This window comes from Bufo gargarizans, chromosome 7 (genome assembly GCF_014858855.1).
Source record: "Bufo gargarizans isolate SCDJY-AF-19 chromosome 7, ASM1485885v1, whole genome shotgun sequence".
In the NCBI taxonomy this organism is placed as follows: Eukaryota; Metazoa; Chordata; class Amphibia; order Anura; family Bufonidae; genus Bufo; species Bufo gargarizans.
The window spans coordinates 15300306-15326138 of record NC_058086.1 but is presented as its reverse complement, the minus strand read 5'-3'; the positions used below and the strand labels follow the sequence as shown (position 1 = coordinate 15326138).

Here is a 25833-nt window from a genome sequence, read left to right as displayed (position 1 = left end):
TTTCTCTTGACACACTCGGTGTGATTATCTTTCTGGGAGGCGAACTGGCTTGCATGTCTTAGTTGGATTAATCTGAAATCAATCAAGAAGTTTGGCCCAAATTCTGACTAGGTAAAATAGATGTGCTTGTTTCTACCACTAACACAATTCAATGGCGACGTGTTATGACAACTGTCGGTAAAAATTGAACTGTGCAGCTCCACAACAAAAAAGGGAGGGACAATCTAAAGCATGGTGCTAAGACATGTCTCCAGTGGGGAAACCTCTGATGAAATCTGGAAGCTGTAATTGCAACCTATAGTTTCTTTGCAGTCATATTACATAATATGTATGTCTACTGTAAATTAAGCTTAGAGATCAATATATTGTAGTTTGCACTTGGAGTCAAAATAAATATTTGGAATCATATATCAAGATAAAGATTGGTCCATATGGATCTGTGAGATTTATTAGAGAACTTAGAAGAATATTGATACCTGCTTTACCAGGCTATGATACACAAAGCTGAAAATCACTAACTGCATTCATGGCAATTTTTTTTATATCTAAAAATATATATATATTCTTTTAAAATCAGTGAGGCTGAGGAGCCCCTGCGGACAGACTTTCAATAAGTGAAGGATCCTGGGGAAAGTAGAGAGTCATGAAGTAATACGTTTGAAGTTATATCCCCTGTTTTTGATAAATATCTTTTTCTCCACTTCAGACAGTTGCACTGGCTTCAAATGAATGTATTTCTGTGTTAACAAGTAAGGTTGCTTGATGTCTGGAGTCTGTCTACCTCTACAGACCATTTTTTTCCAATGTAGTCATTAAGTGGTCTCAATTGGGATGCCTAAATAAGCAAAACTATTTTCATCAATAGATTAAATATTTTGGGTAGAAACATTTTTGTAAATGCATGAAAATTCATCTACCAATCATTATTATATAGTTATGTCCTTTAAAGGTATACAGTAGGTTCATACTACTAGTAGTTGAAAAGGTACAAATGAATTCATTGAGCTTTTTGGCTACTAGAAGTTATGATAGAATACAACAGACACATTGGGGTCAAGACTGGTGCTTTCTGTCCCTGTCTTTATATCCCCTGTGCTCCCACCAACTCCTGCCTTTCTCTGCAGTGGCTGTGTGTGTGCATACATATCTGTTTTTCAATCACTATCCTGATGGGAGTAGGGTGGTGGGAAGTGGTGGGAGAGAGCTCTCCTCATGAATACAACAGACTCTGTCCAGCATATTCTTTAAGCACTCCTGGTAGCCAAGTGACATGGACTTGTAGCTGTAATATGCTTGCTTACTTGGGGCAGCATATTAAATTGACAGATCCTCTTTAAATGTTTTGCTGGCGCTACACAATGATCTTGGCCTTGACATTTGTCTTGCGACCAGAGATTGCTGTGTAGCAGTGCAGCCATTGAACCAAAAAGAGTCGCAGTGGGACACAAAAGGTGGCACAACTGCCACCCTAGAATCTCAAAACATAAACAGTGTTGGATATTTTTTAGCAATTCTGGGACTGTGGTAACTTGAAAGTCATGCATGGTCATGTGAGTCATAGCCAAAATCACCAAGTAGTCTCAGCCTTTGAAAACACATTTCCTTAAAGTGGTTGTCCGGGTTCAGATCTGACGTCACCAGCTCTGATGGGCCGGCTTTAGTGCTGCCCTAGCAGTTTTACAGGCTAGGGCAGCGCTAAAGCCCGCTCATCAGTGCCAGTGACGTCACCGGGCTCACTGCTGGGCAGAAGCCTCCGCCTGGCAGCCCTGAGAGGAGCCCGATCCATCACCGGAACTACAGAAAATGCCTTTGCCCTGCGTGATTCAGCGAATGGCAAAAGAGAGAATCGGAGCATGAACTGCTCCGATGCTCAAGTCAGGGGGGCTGCCTGGGTGAAAATGGGGATATGTCCGTGTTCAGCTCTGAACCCAGACAACCCCTTTAATAGGAAATTCAGAGTTAATATTTGAGAATTCCCAGATCAGGACTCTATGAGTCAGAGTAAGGAGTGACTTAAAAGAGCTGTTCTATCTCTAAAGACTTGGTCCTCAACCTATGATATACTGTAAGAAGGTGCAGTACAGTATATGATGGTAGACTTGGGGGTAATTGAGTAAAATATTTCTGTAATGTATCTGAGTAAGAGGTTGTAGGGTCAGAAACCCTGCTCTGGAGGACCCAGTATGTCTACACTGCCCACTGATTTCAAATAAAACTGTGTAATACTACATTTGTGCTGGAAATGTAACCTTTTGTGACCGATTCCCCTGTAGATTTAAGGGGTTATACAAGACTTACAAAGACCTCAGAGAGTGGCCAACCCATGGGGGTGTTTATACTTACTGATACCTACCACTGGTTTCTGGCTTCATTGCTCCCTGACCATCTCTGCAGCTCCGCAATGCTCTGGCATCAAAATCCTGTTGACAAGCACCACGTGACAATCACTGGCCGCAGTGGTGACCTGTCACCCATGTGGCACTTTAATGGATCACGTGACACATGGGTGACAGGTCACTGTTGCATCCAGTGATTGTCATGTGGTGACTGTCAACAGGATATTGATGCCAGAGCATCTTGGAGCTGCATTGATGGCAGGGGAGAAATGGAGCCAGAATCCAGCAGCGGGAGCCAGTTAAGTATGAACTCCATCATGGGTTGGCCAATCTCTGAGGTCTTTTTAAGTCTTGGATAACCCATTTAGAGGGCATAGGTCAGCAAATTTGTACCTCTGAACTGGCTGCCCTGTTGCATGCGGGTTTGGCAGCTGAAGGTATCTGTGTTGGTCCTATGTTAATATGTGCCCACACTGCTGAGAAAAAAAGAAGTTTATTATATGCAAATGAGTCTCTAGGAGCAATGGGGGGGTGCCATTAAACCTAGAGGCTCTGCTCTCTCTGCAACTGCAATGCCCTCTCCAGCTTGATCGACAGGGTCAGGGATGATTACGTTTTCCCTGCTTGGTCTTGTCAATCAAAGTGGAGAGGGCATGGCAGTTTCAGAAAGAGCAAAGCCTTTAGGTGTAACGGCAACGCCCCTGTTATTCGTAGAGGCTCATTTGCATGAATTAAAAATGTATTTATTTTTCTCATCAATGCGGGCACATATGAACATGGGACCCACACAGATGCCTTCAGCTACCAAGCGCACATGAAACAGGTCAGCCAGTTTCATAGGTACAAATCTGCTGACAGATGCTCTTTAAGGTTGGGTGATACCAGCAGTAGGATACCCTGTGGTCCTTCCAACAAAACGGAGGACAACTTTAAAATCAGTCAAATCCTGCATAATTCTGCATAAGACTAGCCTGAATTTATTGAAAATCTTGCTGTATCAATATTGAATTATATAGAAAAAATGTTACATGGTTGATCACTGTTCAGAGTGGGGGACGGGTGGTGTTTTGTGCGCATGGGTCTTTAGGGATTCTATTCCTGACAATGAGATGTATCAGCCAGAAGACCGGATATGGACTCCAAAGAATTAATTTCTAGTCTTTTCTAAGCTCAATAGACTGTCCTATTTGCTCTTTGATACAATGCAGCTCACTGTCTGCTGGTCATGAATATAGTTGTTGAATGCATGCTTCAAGATACATTTTGCATTAATGCAATTGTTTCCATGTGTCATAATAATGTAGATAATACTTCAGTAAATGATAGCACTGCAGTGAAGGACATTTTTCTTAAAGATGAAGGAAGGAAGTCACATTAGGTTCTAAGAATTTCACTGAGGCCAAAGGGAGCACAGGAAAAACAATGTAAACTTCCCCCTATTAACAGAGCATTGAGAGGGAAGAAGGAAGACAATGGGATCTCGGAGGGGAAGGGCGAGGGCATGAGTTTAACATCGTGGAATGAGAACACAGCCTGTTTCCAACTATGCCAATAGCTATATAAACAAGCAAGTCAACGACTGACATTACAAGTGCCTTTAAATCTGGAGATGATCCAATTCCAGGACAAATGAGGCATAATGAGTAGAATTTATCAATGTTGTCTGTTTCTAGGAGGTAGAGTACTGACAGCTTTATCAGAATAAGTACAATAGTACCTTTCAACAGATGATAGCTTGTGCATGGATAAACCAAGAATGAGGAAAGCAGGACAAGATCTTATCAAAAGATACATTCATGTACAATAACAGGTGGTTTCACCAGCCATAATAGGCAGAGAAAAGCCAGAAAAAGATGACACATTTAAATCAGTCAACCGTTTCAAGCTATCACTGAAGGAATTGATACAAATCTGCCCTTTTGGAGACTTCTTCTAATGCACCAGCTTTCTACAGTGGCACTGCAGCAGGGCCTCTAACAGTTGGTATAGTAGTGCTCCGTGCCCACCGCAATCCTGCTATGAGGCGGGCACAGGCACCTGTTCTTAGGGATCAGGCAGCCAGGACCCACTTTACCACGCACTAGTGGTGAAGCGATATGTGCTCTTTTCCCTTCTTTCTATTATTACATGTACTGCAGGCGGTCAACACCAGCCACAATTTTCCTCTGGTACCTATCTTCCCCCTTCTTCTTACTCCTTCTCCGCCTACCTGCCTTCACGCACAAAATACTCCGGTTTTACATAACTTTGTACCATGTTCATGTTTTGTATGGCTGATGAAAAGGGCAATTCGTCCCGTTAAAAGTGTAGCATTAATAAAGTCACCTATTTTATATACCTACCAATGAGGGGAGTGCCGTGATACAGGTCCTGTTTTTCTTCATACTTCCTCCGATTGACACACGGCCAGCGGTTACCCGCACAGCCGACAAGTGGACCTAGGCAGCTACCCTTGGACACCGCTCGCTGTGCGGTATAGAAATACAGCCCACTCATCAAACTGTTGTGGTTTACACAACACTGAATGTTAAGCGCATTACAAACCTGTTAAGCCGGCACATGAGACACTTCTGTAATGATAATGAATGAGGAACATGTTCTATGTATTATTTGAAGCAGTTTCAGTACCGTATGTGCATATATCTTCATAGCATTTGCTACCTTCTTAATTTAACAGATTTCATAATACACACATTCCATTCATGTCTATTTCCCTATGAGCATAAGAGGTATACTGTGCAGTATGTATGACTAATGAATCTCACCCCTGTAGTGACACGGGTCAAGGTCTGAACAGTAGCTGACGTGAAATTCCTTTTGATAAGTCTGTGTGTGTACTGAAGCATTGATAACAGAACAAAGATAAACTTGTGTGGTGCATCTGTGTAGATTGAGTAGTTTTCAGAGGATGACTGAAGGTTCACGTGGAAAAGAGGAAGACTTATATCATAAATAGTGTTGAGCGGCATGTCCCATATTCGAATTCGCGAAATTTCGCGAATATTCGAAAGAATATTCGTAAAATATTCGCGAATATTCGAATTCGTTATTATTTCGCATATGCGATAATTCGAATTTTCGCATCGCATAATACATATTATGAGATGCAAAATTCGCATGTGCGCTAATGAAATCGCCTTATGAAGATTCGCAACTCAATTCAATCACTAATGTAAGAATGCAAAGCCCTTTGCCTTTGTTCTGGGACAAGTGCCGATATTCGCCTGTGCGCTAATAAAATCGCCTTACAAAGATTCGCGCCTCAATCACTTTCTAGGCAATGTGAGTAAGATCTGAGCTTTTGGACTTTTGGGAATCAATCGAGATACAGTGGGGGGTGATGACAGTAGTTGACAGAGTACAGATCAATGTCATCTGTAAGGTGGAAAGTAAAATAAAAAATACGAATATTCGTAAATCGAATTTTACGAAGTTCTACGTATTCGCGAATATGGTGCTATACTATATGAATGCACAGGCCTTTGCCTCTCTGTTCTGGGGACAAGTGTAGATATTCGCATTTGCGTTAATAAAATCGCCTCACGAAGATTCGCAGCTCAATTCAATCACTAATGTAAGAATGCAAAGCCCTTTGCCTCTGTTCTGGGACAAGTGTAGATATTCGCATGTGCGCTAATAAAATCGCCTTACGAATATTCGCGCCTCAATCACTTTCTAGGCAATGTGAGTAAGATCTGAGCTTTTGGACTTTTGGGAATCAATCGAGAAACAGTGGGGGGTGATGACAGTAGTTGACAGAGTACAGATCAATGTAATCTGTAAGGTGGAAAGTAAAATAAAAAATACGAATATTCGTAAATCGAATTTTACGAAGTTCGAAGTATTCGCGAATATGGTGCTATACTATATGAATGCACAGGCCTTTGCCTCTCTGTTCTGGGGACAAGTGTAGATATTCGCATGTGCGCTAATAAAATCGCCTTACGAAGATTCGCAACTCAATTCAATCACTAATGTATGAATGCAAAGCCCTTTGCCTCTGTTCTGGGACAAGTGCCGATATTCGCCTGTGCGCTAATAAAATCGCCTTACAAAGATTCGCGCCTCAATCACTTTCTAGGCAATGTGAGTAAGATCTGAGCTTTTGGACTTTTGTGAATCAATCGAGATACAGTGGGGGGTGATGACAGTAGTTGACAGAGTACAGATCAATGTCATCTGTAAGGTGGAAACTAAAATAAAAAATACGAATATTCGTAAATCGAATTTTACGAAGTTCTACGTATTCGCGAATATGGTGCTATACTATATGAATGCACAGGCCTTTGCCTCTCTGTTCTGGGGACAAGTGTAGATATTCGCATGTGCGTTAATAAAATCGCCTCACGAAGATTCGCAACTCAATTCAATCACTAATGTATGAATGCAAAGCCCTTTGCCTCTGTTCTGGGACAAGTGCCGATATTCGCCTGTGCGCTAATAAAATCGCCTTACAAAGATTCGCGCCTCAATCACTTTCTAGGCAATGTGAGTAAGATCTGAGCTTTTGGACTTTTGTGAATCAATCGAGAAACAGTGGGGGGTGATGACAGTAGTTGACAGAGTACAGATCAATGTAATCTGTAAGGTGGAAACTAAAATAAAAAATACGAATATTCGTAAATCGAATTTTACGAAGTTCTACGTATTCGCGAGTATGGTGCTATACTATATGAATGCACAGGCCTTTGCCTCTCTGTTCTGGGGACAAGTGTAGATATTCGCATGTGCGTTAATAAAATCGCCTCACGAAGATTCGCAACTCAATTCAATCACTAATGTAAGAATGCAAAGCCCTTTGCCTCTGTTCTGGGACAAGTGTAGATATTCGCATGTGCGCTAATAAAATCGCCTTACGAAGATTCGCAACTCAATTCACTAATGTATGAATGCAAAGCCCTTTGCCTCTGTTCTGGGACGTGCCGATATTCGCATGTGCGCTAATAAAATCGCCTTACGAAGATTCGCGCCTCAATCACTTTCTAGGCAATGTGAGTAAGATCTGAGCTGTTGGACCTTTGGGAAACAATCAATTATATGTGTACTGTAATTTTGTGGAAAAAAAAAAAAAAAAAAACGAATATTCGTTTTTACGAATATATAGCACTATATTCGAAATATTCGCGAAATCGCGAAGTTGCGATATTCGCGAAAAAAATTCGCTTTTCGAATATTCGCGCTCAACACTAATCATAAATATTTAATGTCAGCTTCTTATCTTACTGGCCCAGGTTACAGATTAATTGATAAGACAGGATGTTTCTTTGGGGTATTCAGGAAGTTGTATGTTTTTTTATGCTCTTTTTTCATGTTTCTCAAAGCTTTTTCTGATGGGATGGACATTAAGAAAAAAGTTTTCACGTCTACCAAGTTCATATGTCTTCCAATCTAGAGGAGGCACCAAGTGATGGTAACATTGAGGTCATGTTTCCTGGTGTAGATTTAGAAGTCAAAATCAGGAGTGAACTAAAAAAGTGAAGAAGTTATATGTCTTTTATACTTTCTCTCTTTTTATGATCCAGTCCTGATTTGGGCCTTCAACACTGCATTAGCGAAACTTAGCCATGTGTCACCATACTCTTAAAGGTTCCCCCAAATAAAAGTCTAGGTTGTGTCTTGGTTTGATTACCAGAATGGCTGACTTCGTGGCCTAAGACATGAAGCTCCTTAATAGAGCCATTTATTTCCATTTTTACAGTTGATGGCTGATATGTCGTAGCTACGGAAATATGAGTCTGAAAGTTTTCGGTCCTTACATACACTTGCACTTTCTACCTATTATCTCACATTCCCCATTCCACAGTAGCAAGTTAACTTAATGTGATTTTCCTACATTGTAATCCTTTCGGTTTATTTAAGTCTTGCAAATGGTATTTTGCAGCAGAATATTGTCTGTGGCATCAGATAATGTCCTCAGAAAATCTAAAATTGTCTTAAACAGTTCTGGCATTTGCAGATGAAATTAAAAAAGTGTAGTGGGTTGTTGTTTGTATATTTTATTATTTTTATTTTACATATATCGCTAACTCACCACCAGCATTCTAGCACTGTATTTTGTTATACATTTTGAACCTTTTCATTATGGGAATCTGGTCATGTGACCTCAAGTCTGATCAGCAGTCCAGAGCTTGATCTAATGTGTAAACAGGAACTTGGTCTCTCCCACATGGCTGACTTTATCTGAACTACAGGTCGACATAATCACAAATCAAATCCTTACTGGCCGCTCTCAGGCCCTTCCCCACCCTCCATTTAACTCTGTATATCCCTGTATTCTGTTAAATAAAAAATGTCTCCCCTATTTAACCGAGCATGAGTGCAGATATATATAGTAGGTCAGTTTATACAGTGATTAGCTGCAGTCATATTAACCTTCTGACGTGCATACGTCCTGTACTATCTGTGTGTGCTGACTCTCCAGTGTAGTTCTATGAGATGTATCTTTACACTGGTCTCCTTGCCTCCTGCATATAAGAGCTGACAGGCAAAAGAGAGATGACAGAGCAGAGAGGACAGACAAGCTCAAGCTGCATCGCATAGCGAAACATGAAGACCCTTTAAGGGGACAGCAGCTCTGTGTCACTAATCTGTCATGGCTGCCATTAAACAGATTAGTGCAGTGTGGCGAAACTCTGTCCCTTCTGTCTCTGCAAAGCCAAGCATGATAGGAATAGTATAATTCATTCGGAAAACCATATCTGAGGGCAGTGTTTAAACTACATTCAAAGCCTCTATTTCAGTGTCTATGCTCTTCACCCTAAACACTATCATAAGGTTTAGTTATTACTATTTTTATAGCATATTACTAATCTTTATTACCACAGCCCATGGGATGTAGTTATTGTCCTGCTTCTTCATCCCATGGCCGCTTCAAACCCACGTGACATTACCATGTCATGTGACCCTGTGATGTCACAAGGTCCTTGCAGTGCATGGAGTTTAGACACAACCTATATCTGAGGTAAAGAGGTCAACAGATCAATATGGCAGACAACCTACAAACGGTACAGCAAATAAAACAGGTATACATAAGGCATAAACAGCAGCCTACATCTTATTCTATAATAATGGCCTATCCTGCACTATACAGATAAAGAGTTTTAACCTCTTATGGACAGAGGGCGTACAGGTATGCCCTGATGTCCGAGTCCTTAAGGTCACAGGGCGAGGGGGGTCCTGTGACCCCCCCCCCCCCCGTATCGGCGATCACAGCAAACCGCAGGTCAATTCAGACCTGCGGTTTGCTGCGTTTCTGGGTGATTCAGGTCTCCGGTGACCCGATAACCCAGAATTGGATGGTGATCGGTGGTGTGATAATACACCACCAATCACCATCCTTAGATCCTGAGAGGTGGCGGTGACATCACCTCTCAGGATCGCATCCTCTTGGCTGGACGGGCGGGCCGGGGTTAACTTCCCCCAGCTCTGCTCTCCTCCTCCACAATGCTTCCGTGGAGCCAGGAGAGAGGAGCCCGTCCATCCATCTCTGAGCCCAGCACCCCCACGTGTGCCACCATAGTGCCATCTGGCACTCAAAAGTTATTAGAGACAGGTTTAGGGAAAGGTTAGATTAGGCAGGGAGACTGAGGGTTAGTTTTTTTTGTGCTTCACCCTGATCATGTGTCTAGGGTCCACAGCACACTCAGCTGTGCGACCCTAGACCTCCCAGGGGTGCTGCAGCTTGCCCCCCTGCCCCCCTGCCCCCCCCCCCCCACACACACACATTTTTTGGGGAGAAAGCGCTATATTATTTTTTTGTGTGTGCACTGACTGTGGCCGACACTCTTAGCGTCCGGCCAATTTTTTTTACAATTTTTGGGGCTTTTGTTTTATTTATTTATTTATTTTTTTGTTAAGCTTAGGGTGGGTTATGGTAGGGTATAAGTGAACGTGAACACCCGTCCCCACACACACTAAATAAAGTTTTGCACACACACACGCACACTCCCCTTTGACCCGCCAGACGTTCTCGGCCGAGGAGGCATACGCCCTGCTTGTCTACGACTCCGAGAGCCCCAGTGAGGACGAGGATGACCCCACTTTCCTCTTGTCATCTCCGTCCTCCTCATCATCTAGTAATGATAATGAGCCCCCAAGGCAGCGGAGCCAGGGGATCACCATGCCAGGGACCCTGTGGCCCACACTAGTATGAGCAGCACTGGGGCTCATACTAGTTTTCCGTCCCACCAGATAAGTCCATCTGTGTCCCCTACCGGTGAACTTGTCTGATATACCCTAGAGGATTTTGAGCCTGTGATTCCTGACTTTGTTGGCCAACCAGGAATCCAGATTCCCACAGTGGGCTTCACTGAATATGACTTTTTTTTTTTTTTTCAGTGACTTTTTTTTCAGTGACCACTTTGTGAATCTGATGGTGGAGCAAACCAACGTGTTCGCCCAACAGTTCATTGCTCAACACCCGGGCTACTTTTTGGCTAGGTCCGGTGGCTGGACTCCGGTCAGTGCAGCCAAGATGAGGACGTTTTGGGACCTCGTGCTGCACATGGGCCTAGTCAAAAAAAACAGTGTCAGGCAGTACTGGAGTGGGGACATCCTATACCAGACTCCACTCTACTGTATGGCCATGACACTTTCCCATTTTGAGGCCATTCGGAAATGCCTGCATTATGCAGATAATGCAGCATGTCCCCCTGTAAAGGGGGAATATTAATCACCAATATTATGCAAATATCGATAATTACTATTCCTAAATAGGAGGAGCCGTCTATTGATGACTCCGCCTATTTATGCCTTTATATAATAATAACACAATACTTTCGCTATGCTTTACACTAATCACTAATGCTAGCTGCATGCGCCTTACTTACTACTGCTAACAAGTACACACTACACAAAGGGTACAAATATTACGGTATTTATTACAATACACTACGCACGCAATACTGACAACACAACACTAAATATACAGTACTCAACTACACTACACGTTCCCAAATTCCACCCACAAACTAACTATACAATACACACATACAAGTATAACAACCCACCCCACCTGACTACTTCTATCCCTAAGGTATATGACGAGGATCTACGGTGGTCGTGCTGGGGTTAAGCAGACCACAAACACAAAGGGTTAACAATGGGGAGCTGTACAGCAATGCAGGGGTGAAGTACCCTGCAAGTGTACAGTGAGGAGGGGGGGTGCAGGGGTTAATAACAGGGTAACAGAAAGCACAGGGTAAATCAGGGGAACAGGGTTAACCAGGGGAATGGGGGTATGGCAGGGGTTAATCAGGGTAGGAAAAGGGTAAACCGGGGGGGGGGGGGATAATCGTCAGTGAAGGGATAGGCAGGGAAGGGGTGAATATGGTTGGCACTGCAAGGGAGGTACAATGCCATGCCAGCGTATACTCAGCCATCTCCAGGGCCAAATGGGCCTCTCTTCCTTCAGGCAGCAGTCCTCATGTGTCTCTGGTTCTAGTCTGGTTGCAAGAGCCCCTCTTTCTGGTTTCAGGCTCCTATATCAGCCTCAGAAACCCCCACCTCCCCCCTTCTCAGGGGTGTGACATCATAGTGTGACTGTGACGTATGCCTGCCAGTTGGCCCTCTGAGGCTAGAAGCACCACACGCCCAGCCATGTCACAAACACAAAGTGGGGCCGCATAGTAAATAGGCTGATAAACTTAACAAAGTGCCTCAAATCAATTTATCCCTTAGCCTTTGAAGTCACCAGCCACCTGGAGACATGTCCACCACCCTGCAGACGCCTGGGAAATTTAAGTATATATATATATATATATATATGTATATAGATACTTGGGGCGCATCTATATACATATATATACTCATTATAAACCTGGGGGCATACATGGGCAGTTATAGGCCCATATATATATATATATATATATATATATATCCAGAAAATATATACACACCTGGGGGAGAGCCATGGCAGATACACATATATGTCCTCCTGATAATATATATACACATATAGATATATATGTTATAAGGGGCCACAGCCATATATATATTATAAGGGGCACGGTCTAAAGGAGGCACATATTTCCCACAGGGGCCACCATGAGCCCCTGGGGATCACCATGGGCAGACTTGCGCAGATGCTGGGCACATCTGCGCACATCGTCCCATGATGCTGTGGTTAATGTATGCACATATATACCATACATGCCCGCACGTGTTTGCAGGCATGCATGGATATATATGCATACGTCTCAACCCTTCCTCAACACCCCCCCAGGTGATTCTGCCTATGACTGCCTGTACAAAATCAGGCCGGTCATCGATCACTTCAGGGCCAAATTTTTGGAGGCCTATGTACCTGGAAGGGAGGTCACTGTTGATGAGTCTCTTATTGGTTTCAAAGGGAGACTCATTTTCCGCCAGTATATTCCCTCTAAGCCGGCGAGGTATGGCGTGAAGCTGTACAAACTTTGTGAGAGTACCTCAGGGTACACTTGCAAGTTTCGTGTGTACGAGGGGCGAGATTACCATATTGAACCCCCAGAATGTCCCCCCACTCAGCAAACTTGTGTGGGACCTTATGCACCCACTGCTAGATAAGGGTTATCACCTGTACGTGGATAACTTTTATACTAGTATCCCCTTGTTCCAGTCCCTCACCGCCAGATCCACGTCCGCTTGTGTGACCGTGCAGAAAAATCAACGCAGCCTCCCTACCCACCCCCTCCAGGTACCTATCCCTAGGAGTGAGACCCGTGCCCTTACCAGTGGAAACCTGTTGCTGGTCAGATATAAGGACAATAGGTATGTCTTTGTACTGTCCACAATTCACGGTAACGGCATTACCCCTGTCACTGTGCGAGGTACCGCGGCAACGGTCCTCAAGCCCGATTGTATCGTGGACTACAATCGGTAAATAGGAGGAGTTGATCGCTCTGATCAAGTCCTAAAGCCATATAACGCCATGCGCAAAACCCAGGCATGGTGCAATAATGTTGCAGTCTACTTGGTACAGGTTGCCTTGTACAACTCTTTTGTGCTGTCCCGGTGTGCTGGCAACACAGGGAAATTCCTGCAGTTCTATGAGGCAGTCCCCAAGGATCTGATATTTTCTGACCGGGAAAGAGCAGGCCGGAGTACCTCGGGAACTGGAGGCGCCCGGATCGTGCAAAAAAAAGTGCAGAGTGTGTTACAGGAGGGGGATACGGAAGGACACCACCACTCAGTGTGACACATGCCCCGATCATCCGGGCCTCTGCATTAACGGTTGCTTCAGGGAGTACCACACTTCCATGGAGTACTAAATTTATAATCCCCTTCCCCAATTTTAATTCTATTTGGCCACAGACAATTGCTTAGAAAAAATAAAAAAAACTATGGCTCTCAGACTTTGGAGGCACTAAAACAAAATATATATATTTTTTAATTATATTATTTTGTAAAACTAAAATAAATTAAAAAAAAAGTGTCCATATTAGGTATCGCTGCGTACGTAAGAACCTGAACTATAAAAATACCACATGACCTAACCTCTCAGATGAACACAGTAAAAAAAATGAAAACTCAAAAAAAAACTGACTCTCAGACTATGGAGATACTAAAATGTATTTTTTTTGTTTAAAAAAGGATATTATAGTGTAAAACATAAATATATTAAAAAAGTAGACATATTAGGTATTGCCACGTCCGTAAGAATCTGATCTATAAAATGAACACATGACCTAACCCCTCAGATGAACACAATAAAAAAAAATAAAAAAAAATGGTGTGAAAAAGCAATTTTTTTGTCACCTTACATCACAAAAAGTATAATATCAAGCGATCAAAAAGTCTTATGTACCCCAAAATAGTGCCAATAAAACTTTCCTCTTATCCCACAAAAAATGAGCCCCTACCTAAGACAATCGGCCAAAAACTTTTAAAAAATTACTCTCAGACTATGGAGATACTAAAATGTTATTTTTTCTGTTTAAAAAAGGATATTATAGTGTAAAACCTAAATACATTTAAAAAAGTAGACATATTAGGTATTTCCACGTTTGTAAGAATCTGCTCTATAAAAATAACACATGACCTAACCCCTCAAATTAACACAGTCAAAAAAATAAAATAAAACGGTGCCAAAACAGCTATTTGTTGCCAAATTTTCCATTTTAATCAATTTTTTCCGTTAACAAAGCATTATTGCCCTGATTCTGTAGTTTACAGAAACACCCCATATGTGGTCGTAAAATGCTGTACGGCCAAATGGCAGGGCGCACAAGAAAAGGAGTGCCATATGGTTTTTGGAAGGCAGATTTTGCTGGACTGGTTTTTTTAACACCATGTCCCATTTAAAGCCCCCCTGATGCACCCCTAGAGTAGAAACTCCATAAAAGTGACCCCATCTAAGAAACTACACCCCTCAAGGTATTCAAAACCGATTTTACAAACTTTGTTAACCCTTTAGGTGTTCTACAAGAGTTATTGGCAAATGGAGATGAAATTTCAGAATTTCAATTTTTTGGCAAATATTCAATTTTAATCAATTTTTTCCAGTAACAAAGCAAGGGTTAACAGCCAAACAAAACTCAATATTTATTGCCCTGATTCTGTAGTTTATAGAAACACACCATATGTGGTCGTAAACTACTGTATGGGCACACAGCAGGGCGCAAAAGGAAAAGAACACCATATGGTTTCTGGAAGGCAGATTTTGCTGGACTGGTTTATTTACACCATGTCCCATTTGAAGCCCCCCTGATGCACCCCTAGAGTAGAAACTCCAAAAAAGTGACCCCATTTTGAAAACTTTGGGATAAGGTGGACTATTTTAAGCCCGGTCCTTAAGGGGTTAAAGATAACCTAAGCCTCAAATTATATAAAGACAGATGGTTGGCTTAATTTAAACAGCCTTTCCCCAAAAAATAAAATGTTAAAAACATCTGTAATGTAAGTATTCCTATATATTCCTTGTACGTATGTGGAGTGACATTCATGCTATGTCTCCAAAATTGGAATCACCACCTAGTGGGAGAATGGGAGTCCTTTGCCCCAATTCTATTAGTTGAAGTGACAGCAGCATCCAAGTGGAGCATTAATGGAAAGTTTTATAGTCGCTACATGCAGTCTGAATGTGAATGGAAAGCTTCCTCAGCTGTTTCCATATCTCTCAATGGCTGTAAATGGAGAAAGCATTGAACATGCAAACCTATTTCTCCATCCACCTGGATGATCACAGGACCCCCTTCTCCCAATAGGTGGGAGTGCCAAAAGTGAGTCCCTCACTTAAAGGGGTTGTCCGGGTTCAGAGCTGAACCCGGACATACCTTAATTTTCACCCTGGCAGCCCCCCTGACAGGAGCATTGGAGCATTTGGAGATCCGGTGACGTACCGGGGCTCTCCATGGGGCTGCTAGGAAGCCAGGTGACGTCACCCGCACTGATGGGCGGTATTTATCGCTGCCTTAGCCAGTAAAAACGGCTAGGGCATCGCTAAAGCCCACCCATCAGAGCTGATGACATCACTGAACACACTGCCGGGCGGAAGTTTCCGCCCGGCAGTGTGTTATTGTAAATAAAAGATCGCTTGCCCTGTGCGCAGGGCAAGGGAGCGCATCGGAGCATGAGATGCTCCGATGCTAGCCTCAGGGGGCTGCCTGGGTGAAAATAAGGGTATGTCCGGGTTCAGCTCTGAACCCGGACAACCCATTTAACAGACATTTATAGCTTTCTCTGTGTTTATTTCTTGGATTCCCATGTGCAGTATTAGGAGGATGGGGGTCCTTAAAAATATCCAAGCAGAGGTTGAATGGAGAGGTTGCCATATATGTGCAGAGTGGTCACTTTGAAGATACTGTTGTATCCAAATGGAGTGCTACTGGAAAGCTTCATTCAGTCTCTTTATCCAGTCAGAGACTGAATGGAGATCTTGCTCATATGTTTCCATAAGTCCCAAAGACTTAAATAGAGAAAGCCACAAACCTGTGTGGTCACTTCTCCATTCAGTCTCCATCTGGATAGTGAAGGGTCTTTGTTTTTCTGATAGGGATTCCCAGAAGTGGGTCCTCAACCTACCAGAAATGTATGGCATGACCTGGGTTCTTATAATGATAATACATATGATATAATACACATATTAATAAGGATAATACATATTTCTATCATATTCTGGCCTATAAGTCCATAGTGGCAGCCATAAAAGTTTGTCACCAAGCATTCCCTATTCATGTACCGCAGGAGAACAATGTTACTCATAAATGAACAGAATTTGAAAGTCATAGGAACAAGCCAGAAGCTGCAATTTCTACATAATTCATCGATTTCTGGGTTAATGCTCTTACAGAGGTGGTTGCACTGAAATGCACCTTCCCTTTAGTAATAAACAGATAAAAGAAAAAAAGACATTTCCAATATTGGTAGAAATTAGAAATCCATATAATTCAATGTTGTTTACTTAATTTGCATAAGAATAGGTAACAGTTCAGTTTTATGTGCAGCTTTATCCTCTTCAATTCACGGATTCTGTAAAATCTCTGAATACAGCATATTTGAATTTCATGCTTGGATTTCATCTATGACTGTGGAGGCTGGGGCTTACTTAAAAGCTAAGGGAACATCTTACAAATGGCTTCTCATGTGGAAACTTTCTAAAAGCATGAGGTTGTAACAAAGGGCATAGTCTATTTAAACCTAACTTTTACCACTGTACACGATGGCGTATGTGTTTTCCGTTTTCCTAATGCTCTTTATGTATATTCAGTGGAATGCTGTGCTTGTTTGTCATAAGATATTTTAGGAAACCTCTATAATGTCAGCTTTGTCCAAGTTTCTCAACAAGTCAAGGGGTCATTTTAGCAAAGGGTACATTTCTCCAGACTATAATTTTTTCTCAGCCATAAGAAGTGAAGAAATATTTTTTTATTCTTTTTTCTTTTGAAAATAAATTCATACCTAAACATGAAATCTACTTTTTTCGTTCCTTATACTTATGTCAAACCATTGAGCATAAATAAGTCTTGCTGCTTGTATAAATAAAATAAAAAAACACTCTTGACAAAACTGATACAATGTGGGAAATTTCCAAATCAAAACTTGCCAGAATCCTGTCAAAAAAATGGGCATAAATATGGTACCTTACAGAACATCTATCAAGTCTATTTGACCCCTTTTTCACCTTGTCCGTCATGGGGGTATGGTATAGAGCAGGGATGCTCAACCTGCGGCCCTCCAGCTGTTGTAAGACTACAACTCCCACCATGCCCGGCTGTAGGCTGATAGCTGTAAGCTGTTCGGGCATTCTGGGAGTTGTAGTTTTGCAACAGCTGGAGGGCCACAGGTTGAGCATCCCTGGTATAGAGGGAGAGGGAAATGCCTAGTGGAAAAGGGAACATGGCTTAAGATGTGGCAGTATACTCCAAAAGTGTGCCTTTATTTTGAGGTTGTATAACATACAATTAAAGGGATATTACGTTGCTTTTTTATTTATTTTTTACTTATTTGTTTATATAATAAAAAAATCATAACATTTTCGAATATACACATATGTAAAATTCTGCATATTTATACCTTTCTTATATCAAACAGTTGACCCCTATAAGCATTAGAATGGTATAACCCATGTATCAATACTACTGTATGTAATACATCCATAGCCTAACTGAAACATGGCACCAGTCATATGACATTCTTTACACCCTGACATTCAGTGCAGTGTTACATGATGTAAATGTCCTGGGTCAGCATTGTGTGCCTGTCTGTAATGATTTCTAAAATGTCTGCCTGTCTCTAAGTGATGTTGTCATGTTGGTAATAAAGCTTAGTTTGAAAAAAAAAAAACAGCACACACAGAACTCTTCTACACTGACAGACATGATGAGATACTGCTGCAGGTAGTAATACTGTATATACTGTACATGTTATGCTCCTCAATACACTACTATTTACCTGTTAGATACCTGGGAAGTTAACTTAAAGCCAGGTCACATGATACATTTGAGGGTCACATGACTGACGTCATGTTTAGTCCTATCTAGCTTTCCTACAGATGCATTTTACAGGACTAAAATGGACTGTACCGTTTTTTCTTTAGGGAGAGACAAATGCACAGATATAATAAAGGTCTGAAAGCCAAATTTTAAATTAGTGTAAATTAGAAAATAGTTTGACGTCCTATTGTCTAAAGAAATAAATGTAATCATTAAAACCAGAATGCCTCTTTATATATGATGTTTCTTGGTAGAAAAACAAAACATCTGACTCTGTATGGACATGAACAAGTTGAGAATAGGGTCTTACACAGCTGTTCAGATTAAAGGGGTTGTTCAAACTAATAAAAAATCACAGACAAGCACTAAAATGGCTCAAAAAAATCATGTTATACCAGAAAGGGGTCCAGTTCTCCTGCCACTGTTTGCTTAGAATTAGTAGCGGTGACATGCCAGGATATGGTGCCGACAGTGATTGGCATACCCACACATCATTGTGCACTGACATAAGGCAGTGAAGTGTTAGGGTACAGCACCTGACGGCTGCAGCTAATCACTGACCCCAGCAGTAGACCAAACTGCATCAGGAAAACAGAACCTGCACAGTAAAGAACGGTGCCAGTAAGAGAGGTGAGTGTAACTTTTTTTTATTTTAAGCCATTTTAAGGATTTCTAATTATTTCGGACAGCCCCCTTAGGGCCAGTTTGGGCCTGGAATTGGAAGCACTTTTTACAAAATCAGATGGAGAACGTTCTTAACAGCATCTTAATTAATTTCAGTAAGGAGTTACTAATCAAGAAAATGCTGCCAGTTTTCTTTCTTGTAGTGGATTCTCATTGAGGCTGAAACTTGGCAATAATCCCTGGTTTGTAACAGAATTTGTAAAATATGAATATTATTTATTCTTGTGGATAAAATTTATAAAAATGATATATTTCGAACATTTGCTGGAAAATGACCAGAAATACATGAAGCAGAAATACACAAAGGGCAAAATTGATCAAGAGCAGGGCAAGGGAAAAGTAAAGCAGCTGCACATGGAAACCAACCCGTTTAGAGCTTTGACTTTTGGAAAATGAAAGCAACAATCTCCATTTGCCTTTGCAATACTTCAAAAAAATTATTTCAATGTAATAAATAGTTAAAGTTAACCTCTAATTTCAATATACACATTTTCTTCTCATTTTTCAGGGTGGATTTCAGCCTTAATTCTGTAATCAGAAAATCTCAAGACTCTGAATTTGTTATCATAAGATTTTCTCTACTGTGTTGCCTAAAGCTCCTTCACATCTACAGTGTGGTTTTATTGCTTCAGTTTCACAAGAAGTTATAGAAGATAACAGCTTGTCATCTCATAAACAGATTTTGTCAGTTTTGGCTTAGAGATCCTCAAGAGTTTCTTGTTAAGAACCCTTTTATAATTATGTGAGACAGTGAGGATAATGGTGTAAAAAGATTCTCTTCATATGTTTCTTGTTCAACAATATTCATTGTAAATAGACAAAATGAGTCTGGGAAGTCTTCCAGTCATAAAAAACCTGGTTTCTCGATCCAGACGAGAACGGGTGCCACTAACATCAGAAATGATCAGTCCTCCTATGGGTGATTTTCGGCACACAATGCATGTAGGACGAAAAGGAGAAGTCTTTGGGGATACCTCTTTTCTCACCCACTGTCATGAGAAACACAGGCACACTCGTTGGAACTACATCACCAAGAAACTACGCCAGGCTCGATGGATGTCTCCTGAAAGCCAATCTCCTGGGCATCCAGTTTGTCCCCCACCACCGATTTCTCCCATTATTAAGAATGCTGTATCATTGCCACTTCTCAATAAGCGTAATTGGGATGAAGAGACAGATGGGACCCCTGGAAAGGCCTGGAACTCTATGTCAAAGTCATACTGCCATGATGGTATGTTACAAGTCTGAAAGTACATTTAAAGTGTATCGGGTACCAGGAAATTCACTGATAAACCAGGCACAATGCCTTGTAGGCTTAGCTCAGCTGAATGTAATGATGCAATAAATCACTTTCTTCTTTCTGGAAAAAAAATACTTTTAATCCATATACAAATAAAGGTTAAGGGCCAAAGAAACTCAGCGCCCCCTTGCTCTTCCTGCTTCCCCTGTCAGCCCCTCCCTCTGATTTCTGATTGACAGGGCCAGGCAAGATGACTGTGCAGCAACCTGGCCTTGTCAATCATGGAGGAGAGGGAGAGGCTGGTAGAGAAAGCAGGAAAAGCAAGGAGTGGCTCGGGCCCACCATGGCACACTTAACCAGGCTCGGACTGTCCCACAGGGGTACAGGGGAATCCCCCGGTGGGCCCCTGAGCAAGGTGGGCCCTTAGTTTCCCACCCCCTGCACAAGTGGCACATAACACATTAAACTTACTGCACTACAAACATATATTCAATGTACAGCACCTTAACCAGCCTATGGCGATATAACAAACTTGTTAGATTATCTATTATATTTGAATGTATCTGTAGGGTGGGCCCCCAAAATAAATTTTACTGGTGGGCCCTAGGTACCCCAGCCCGACACTGCACTTAACTGCTTATTTGCAACGGATAACTAAGTGAAAAGTATCATTACACTGAGCTGAGATAGCTCTATATGGCATTGTGCGTGGTTTAAAGGGAGTCTGTCACCAGCATTTCACTTTTTTAACCCTTCCCACAGCTCCCTAGCATGCTTACAGTTAATAATAACGTCACCTCTGGCATCAATCCTGGACTTATAGAACCATCAAAAACGATCTTTATAAGATATGCAAATGAGGGCTCGCAAGTGCCCAGGGCGGCGTTACTCTCTTAGGTGCCCTGCTTGCTCAGCCTTTTCATTGCATCCCCCCGCCCCTTCCTACCCTCCGCCCGCCCATCCTTTCCCTCTGACCGCCTTTCTACTAACTTGTTATTCTGCCGATATCCCGTGCCTGCGCACTCATTCCTTTGGCCGGCGCATGCACACTGCGACGCCCATTTCTTGTATGGCATCACAGTAATTAATGCGCATGCGACAATCATACACAGCGACAGAGACATGGAAGAACATATAGCTGACAGGTCGTAGTTATCTCTTAAGCCAGTTTGTTGCTAAACTATCTAATTTTATGCTGCAAATTATTATGTTTCTCTGCTCAGGTCTAGAATCTGGATTTTGCACCATGCCTCGACTCTCATCCTCTGAGGATCCATCTGAAGACACTAGTTTTCAGAAACCTGATGTTGACTGGGCCAGCTCTGGACTAGCAGATACAGAGGAATCCAGTGTCTGCACGTTTTCCTTGGAACCTTGTAGCAGTCTGTGTCACTCTGACTCCATGCAATCCTTGGTTATGGACTTTGGCCCATCACTTATGACTGAAATCCTAGAAGGTATAAACTTCTCAGATACTCCAAAAAACCCTGAAGGTGCAAGTGTTCTCCACCAAGAAAGTATGCTATTAATTAACCCAGCCAAGCTTGAGGGGACTTTAGACAAATCTGAAGCACACCAATTCCAATGTGATATCCAAGAACCAAAAGGTCTTGTAAGTTGGGAACCAACCACAATAGCCGAGGAAATGGAGATTGATACAGACAGTGGGATAACAGGATCTGAACAGGGAAGCAGAGGTATCACTGGAGATTTATGGGACTCTGGTGATGGCTCTGAAATTGAAATGTAGGCATTACTTAAATATTGAAGATGTGGCTTTTACTGGTTAAAGTTGCTTTTCTACTAGCATATATGATTCTATTTTATGAACTGGGATGAAAAATGTATCCTATGTAATCTGCAAGCACAAAGCATTATGGTCATTCTAATCTACTTATATTCAATTGATTGAGAACCCTCATACAGAAGAAAAATATCTACCTGAAAGGCAACAAATGTTCTTCAGTATCACTATTATGGCACATGAAAGACTGTATCTGTTGAAGACCAAAAGAGAAGCATTTGTTGTTCATTTTCATTGTCCACAACTTCTGGGTCATAGAGAGAATGCAAGTTTTTTTGTTCTATTGTATACACAATTATTATCAGGGCACTTTTAGCTTTATTGTGTGGTTTCATACATATAGGACAACCTTCACAATAATTACCGTACATAACAATCTAACACAAATATATTTTTGGGTCAAATTACCTAAAACATAGGGTTCAGAACTTTTTTGTTTGTAGAAAATGCTGATTTGTAGATGAACACAAGTCTGCAGAGCATCTCCAATTAGCATCATAGTCAATGGCTGTGTGTTCTTTTGGTATAATAAGTGGCTAGCAGCAGTTTAATAAATTGCAAGCTGTGTGAAGGCTATACAGAAACAAGTTAATAAGATGCAAAAAAAAAAAACATTGCCATAAATTGTGCAAATTGATATAGTTTGGCACATTTTATGAGCACCTTGGTGCATTTAGTTTTAGAAAAATGCATGACACACAGCTTGCTAAGGGACTGTGACTCAACATAAAATGTGTGTAGGTTAGAGGGAAAGGAACGTGGTCTAAGATTAAACATTTTGCACAAAAATTGCAGTATAAATCTAGTATAAAATTCTTCTGGTATAAAGTTAGACAAAAATGTCTAGCCACGCACCACATTTATCATCCAGCCTTAGCAACTGTCATAAATTCCGCTCATGTCTAGACAGCCTAAGTTTACATCATTTTCAAGATTAGTAAATCCCCAATTTATTGAAAAAATTACAGTAGCTTGTCTTCAAAATGTTAAAATGTTTTAGACTTTATTTTTATTTTGCCAATGACAATTTTGCATTCAGATCTTACATTGCAAACTACTGGCATGAAAGGGTTTTCCAATATTTCATACTGATCGGTGGGGGTACGACACCAGGGACCCCTGCCAATCAGCTTTTTGGGAAGTCACCTTCTTGCAGGTTACCAAGCACAGCACCGTACATTGTATAGAGGCTGTGCTTGGTATCGCAGCTCAGCCCCATTCACTCTATGGGGCTGAGCTGTGCCTAGGCCACGTGACAGATGAACGTGTTGTCACTGGCCTAGAGAAAGCAGAGAGAAGGCCACAGCGCTCACAGGAGTGTCGGTGCCTTCTCCAACAACTGATCAGCAGGGGTCCTGTGTGTTAGATACTGATGACCTATCCACAGGATAGGTCAGCAGTATAAAAAACTCTGGAAATCCCTTTAAGTTCAGGCCTGTAGTTAACCATAAATGACCCATGTTCCTTAACAATGAAGAACTAATTTAAATGTTTCAATGTTCCAGTGGTGACATTGTCAAGGTCAGAAAACCAACATAGTTTACTTTTGCCTTTTACAAAGAGTTGTCTGATCATACAAGAATTGCATTAGCAACGGGCGCCCTCCATACAACCTGACCTCAATTTCAATTCACATCGGTTTATTGGGTTTATTTGAAGGCCAATGAATATGACTCTCTTGTTTGTAGTAACTTCATTATGCAAAATGCCAAAGTAAAAATGTCAGGGGGCAGCATTCGATGTGTTAAACCTACTCATCTTCCAATGTATTTAGTATTTATCAAGATATTTATGGTTTTAAACAGGGTTCACACTTTCCAAAGCCTCCCCCATCAACTTCCCTGCATACCCACTCCCGTGTTCACCAGACAACTCTCCACCCATTGAGTAGTTTTGCCCACTTATTGCCCTCACACAGTGGATATGCCCTCTTAGTGCCCGAGCACAGTAGTTCCGCCTCCCTAGTGCCCCCACACAGCGGTTATGCGTCCTTAGTGCCCCTTCACAGTTGTTATGCCCAGTTAGTGCCCCCACACAGTAGTTATACCCCCCTAGTGCCACAGCATCGTAGTTTTCCCCACTTAGTGCCCCCACACAGTAGTTTTACCCCCTTAGTGCCCGAGTATAGTAGTTTTCTCCACTTAGTGCCCCCACACAGTAGTTATGCCCAGTTAGTGCCCCCACACAGTAGTTATGCCCAGTTAGTGCTCACACAGTAATTATGCCCCCTTAGTGCCCCTTCAGTGTAGTTATGCCTCCTTAGTTCCCCCTTATGGCCCCACACAGTAGTGCCCCACTTATTGCCCCCTGCACAGTAGTTAATAAGGTGTTAATAAAATTAAAAACAGTAATACCTTGCCGTGTTCCCTACATGAACGAAGCCCATTCTGCTCTCCCCAGCAGGCGTGGAGATGCGATGACTTTATCACACCTACTGGGCTGAGCTGAGAAAGCTCACAAGCTGGGAATAGATGGGAGAATTATCTTGTACTCAGCCCATCAGGTGAGGTGATATCGCTGCATCGCATGGGCTGTGGAAAGCACAGGGCAAGTAATGCGGCCTGGGCCATAATGGATGATAAACATCATTACAGCCCATGCTGCCCTGCCACTGTGCACCAAGTAGAAGATGCTACAGCAGTAGCTCAACCCCTGGTTTTGATACTTTCCTAATGGCTTTGGTTTGGCCAATCTCTTTATTTTTGCATATTTATGACAATATAGTATTATGGTGAGTAAATATTGGACTACCCAGGATAAAATTGTTGGTGTCCAATGTGTTTTAAAAACCCTTGGTCTTCAAAAAAATTCTATGTGATGTGACATCTGGTCAAATCAGCTTATAAATTGTGTTGTTGATAATAACATTTTGTGTTGCTGTATTTAATCTTTTATTGTACCTGGAGTTCCCAAAAAGTGCCAGATTTGCATATTTTCCAAACTCAAAATGTATTCAACTTATTGGTTACATGTTCATGTACAGCCACCTAGATACAAGGTTGACCATGTAATTTAGACCCTATGGGTCTCTATCAAACATATTCAAAAGCCTTGCTTGCTATGCTCTATAATACTACATTTGTGTTCCCATACAGTACAGATAAAGTGATGCACATGCAGGGCTTTCCTGGGTATAGAATTTATATATATATATATATATATATATATATATATATATATAACTTTATACTCCTTATAAATGTTTCAGAAGGAGACAATGAAGAAAAAACAAGAAAACACTAATACATTATATTAGTATGAACATTGCTTCCTTTTATGTAAGAATCAGTGTACCTTATAACCAAGAATAAACATTATTTCAATGAAATTTTGTGTATTTTTTCAGGGTCAGACCTCAAGCTCAAAGGCACAGCCATATTCGATTCTCTGTCCACTGTCCATAAAAAAGGGCCCTTGAAAACCAGAAAGCTCCAGTGTCCATTCCATTTTTTCTCAGTCCCACCAATAGAAAGGGCTATTATTATTTACCAGTACACACCTGCAGAGAAATTATTGGATCGGGCAAAATAAAAAAAGTATTCATTATCCCATTGACTTCTATAGGTCATTGTGCTTTTAAAAATAGATAGCCTACAGAAGAAACATACACTCTTATACATGAACACTTGGGAATGGGGGGTTTTCATTCTCTTTCTCTCAACTCCTTGTCACTAACTATATATGTTCAGGCATTGGCATATATCTCTGCACAGATGTTTTAAAATGTCTGTGCAGAGACCGTAGCTATGCGCTAATTGTGCAGCTCCAGGAGCGGGGAGCAGACTGTCAGTGACAGCAGGGCTCTACATAAGGATGACAGATGGTTTTTCACAGCCCCTGCTTTCCCCACTGCTCCAT

At 41.6% G+C, this 25833-nt stretch overlaps 1 protein-coding gene across 1 annotated transcript in view; it reads left to right on the top strand.

Moving 5' to 3' along the window:
* The window catches only part of CDC42EP1 (CDC42 effector protein 1), a 37430-nt gene extending 14174 nt beyond the window's left edge, over positions 1 to 23256 (top strand). The window contains exons 2-3 of the mRNA XM_044300603.1: positions 19440 to 20162; positions 21395 to 23256. Coding sequence (XP_044156538.1) covers positions 19754 to 20162; positions 21395 to 21921 — 936 coding nt within the window. The 5' untranslated portion in view covers positions 19440 to 19753 and the 3' untranslated portion in view covers positions 21922 to 23256. The remainder of the gene's footprint in view (positions 1 to 19439; positions 20163 to 21394) is intronic.
* Positions 23257 to 25833: the final 2577 nt, after the last annotated feature.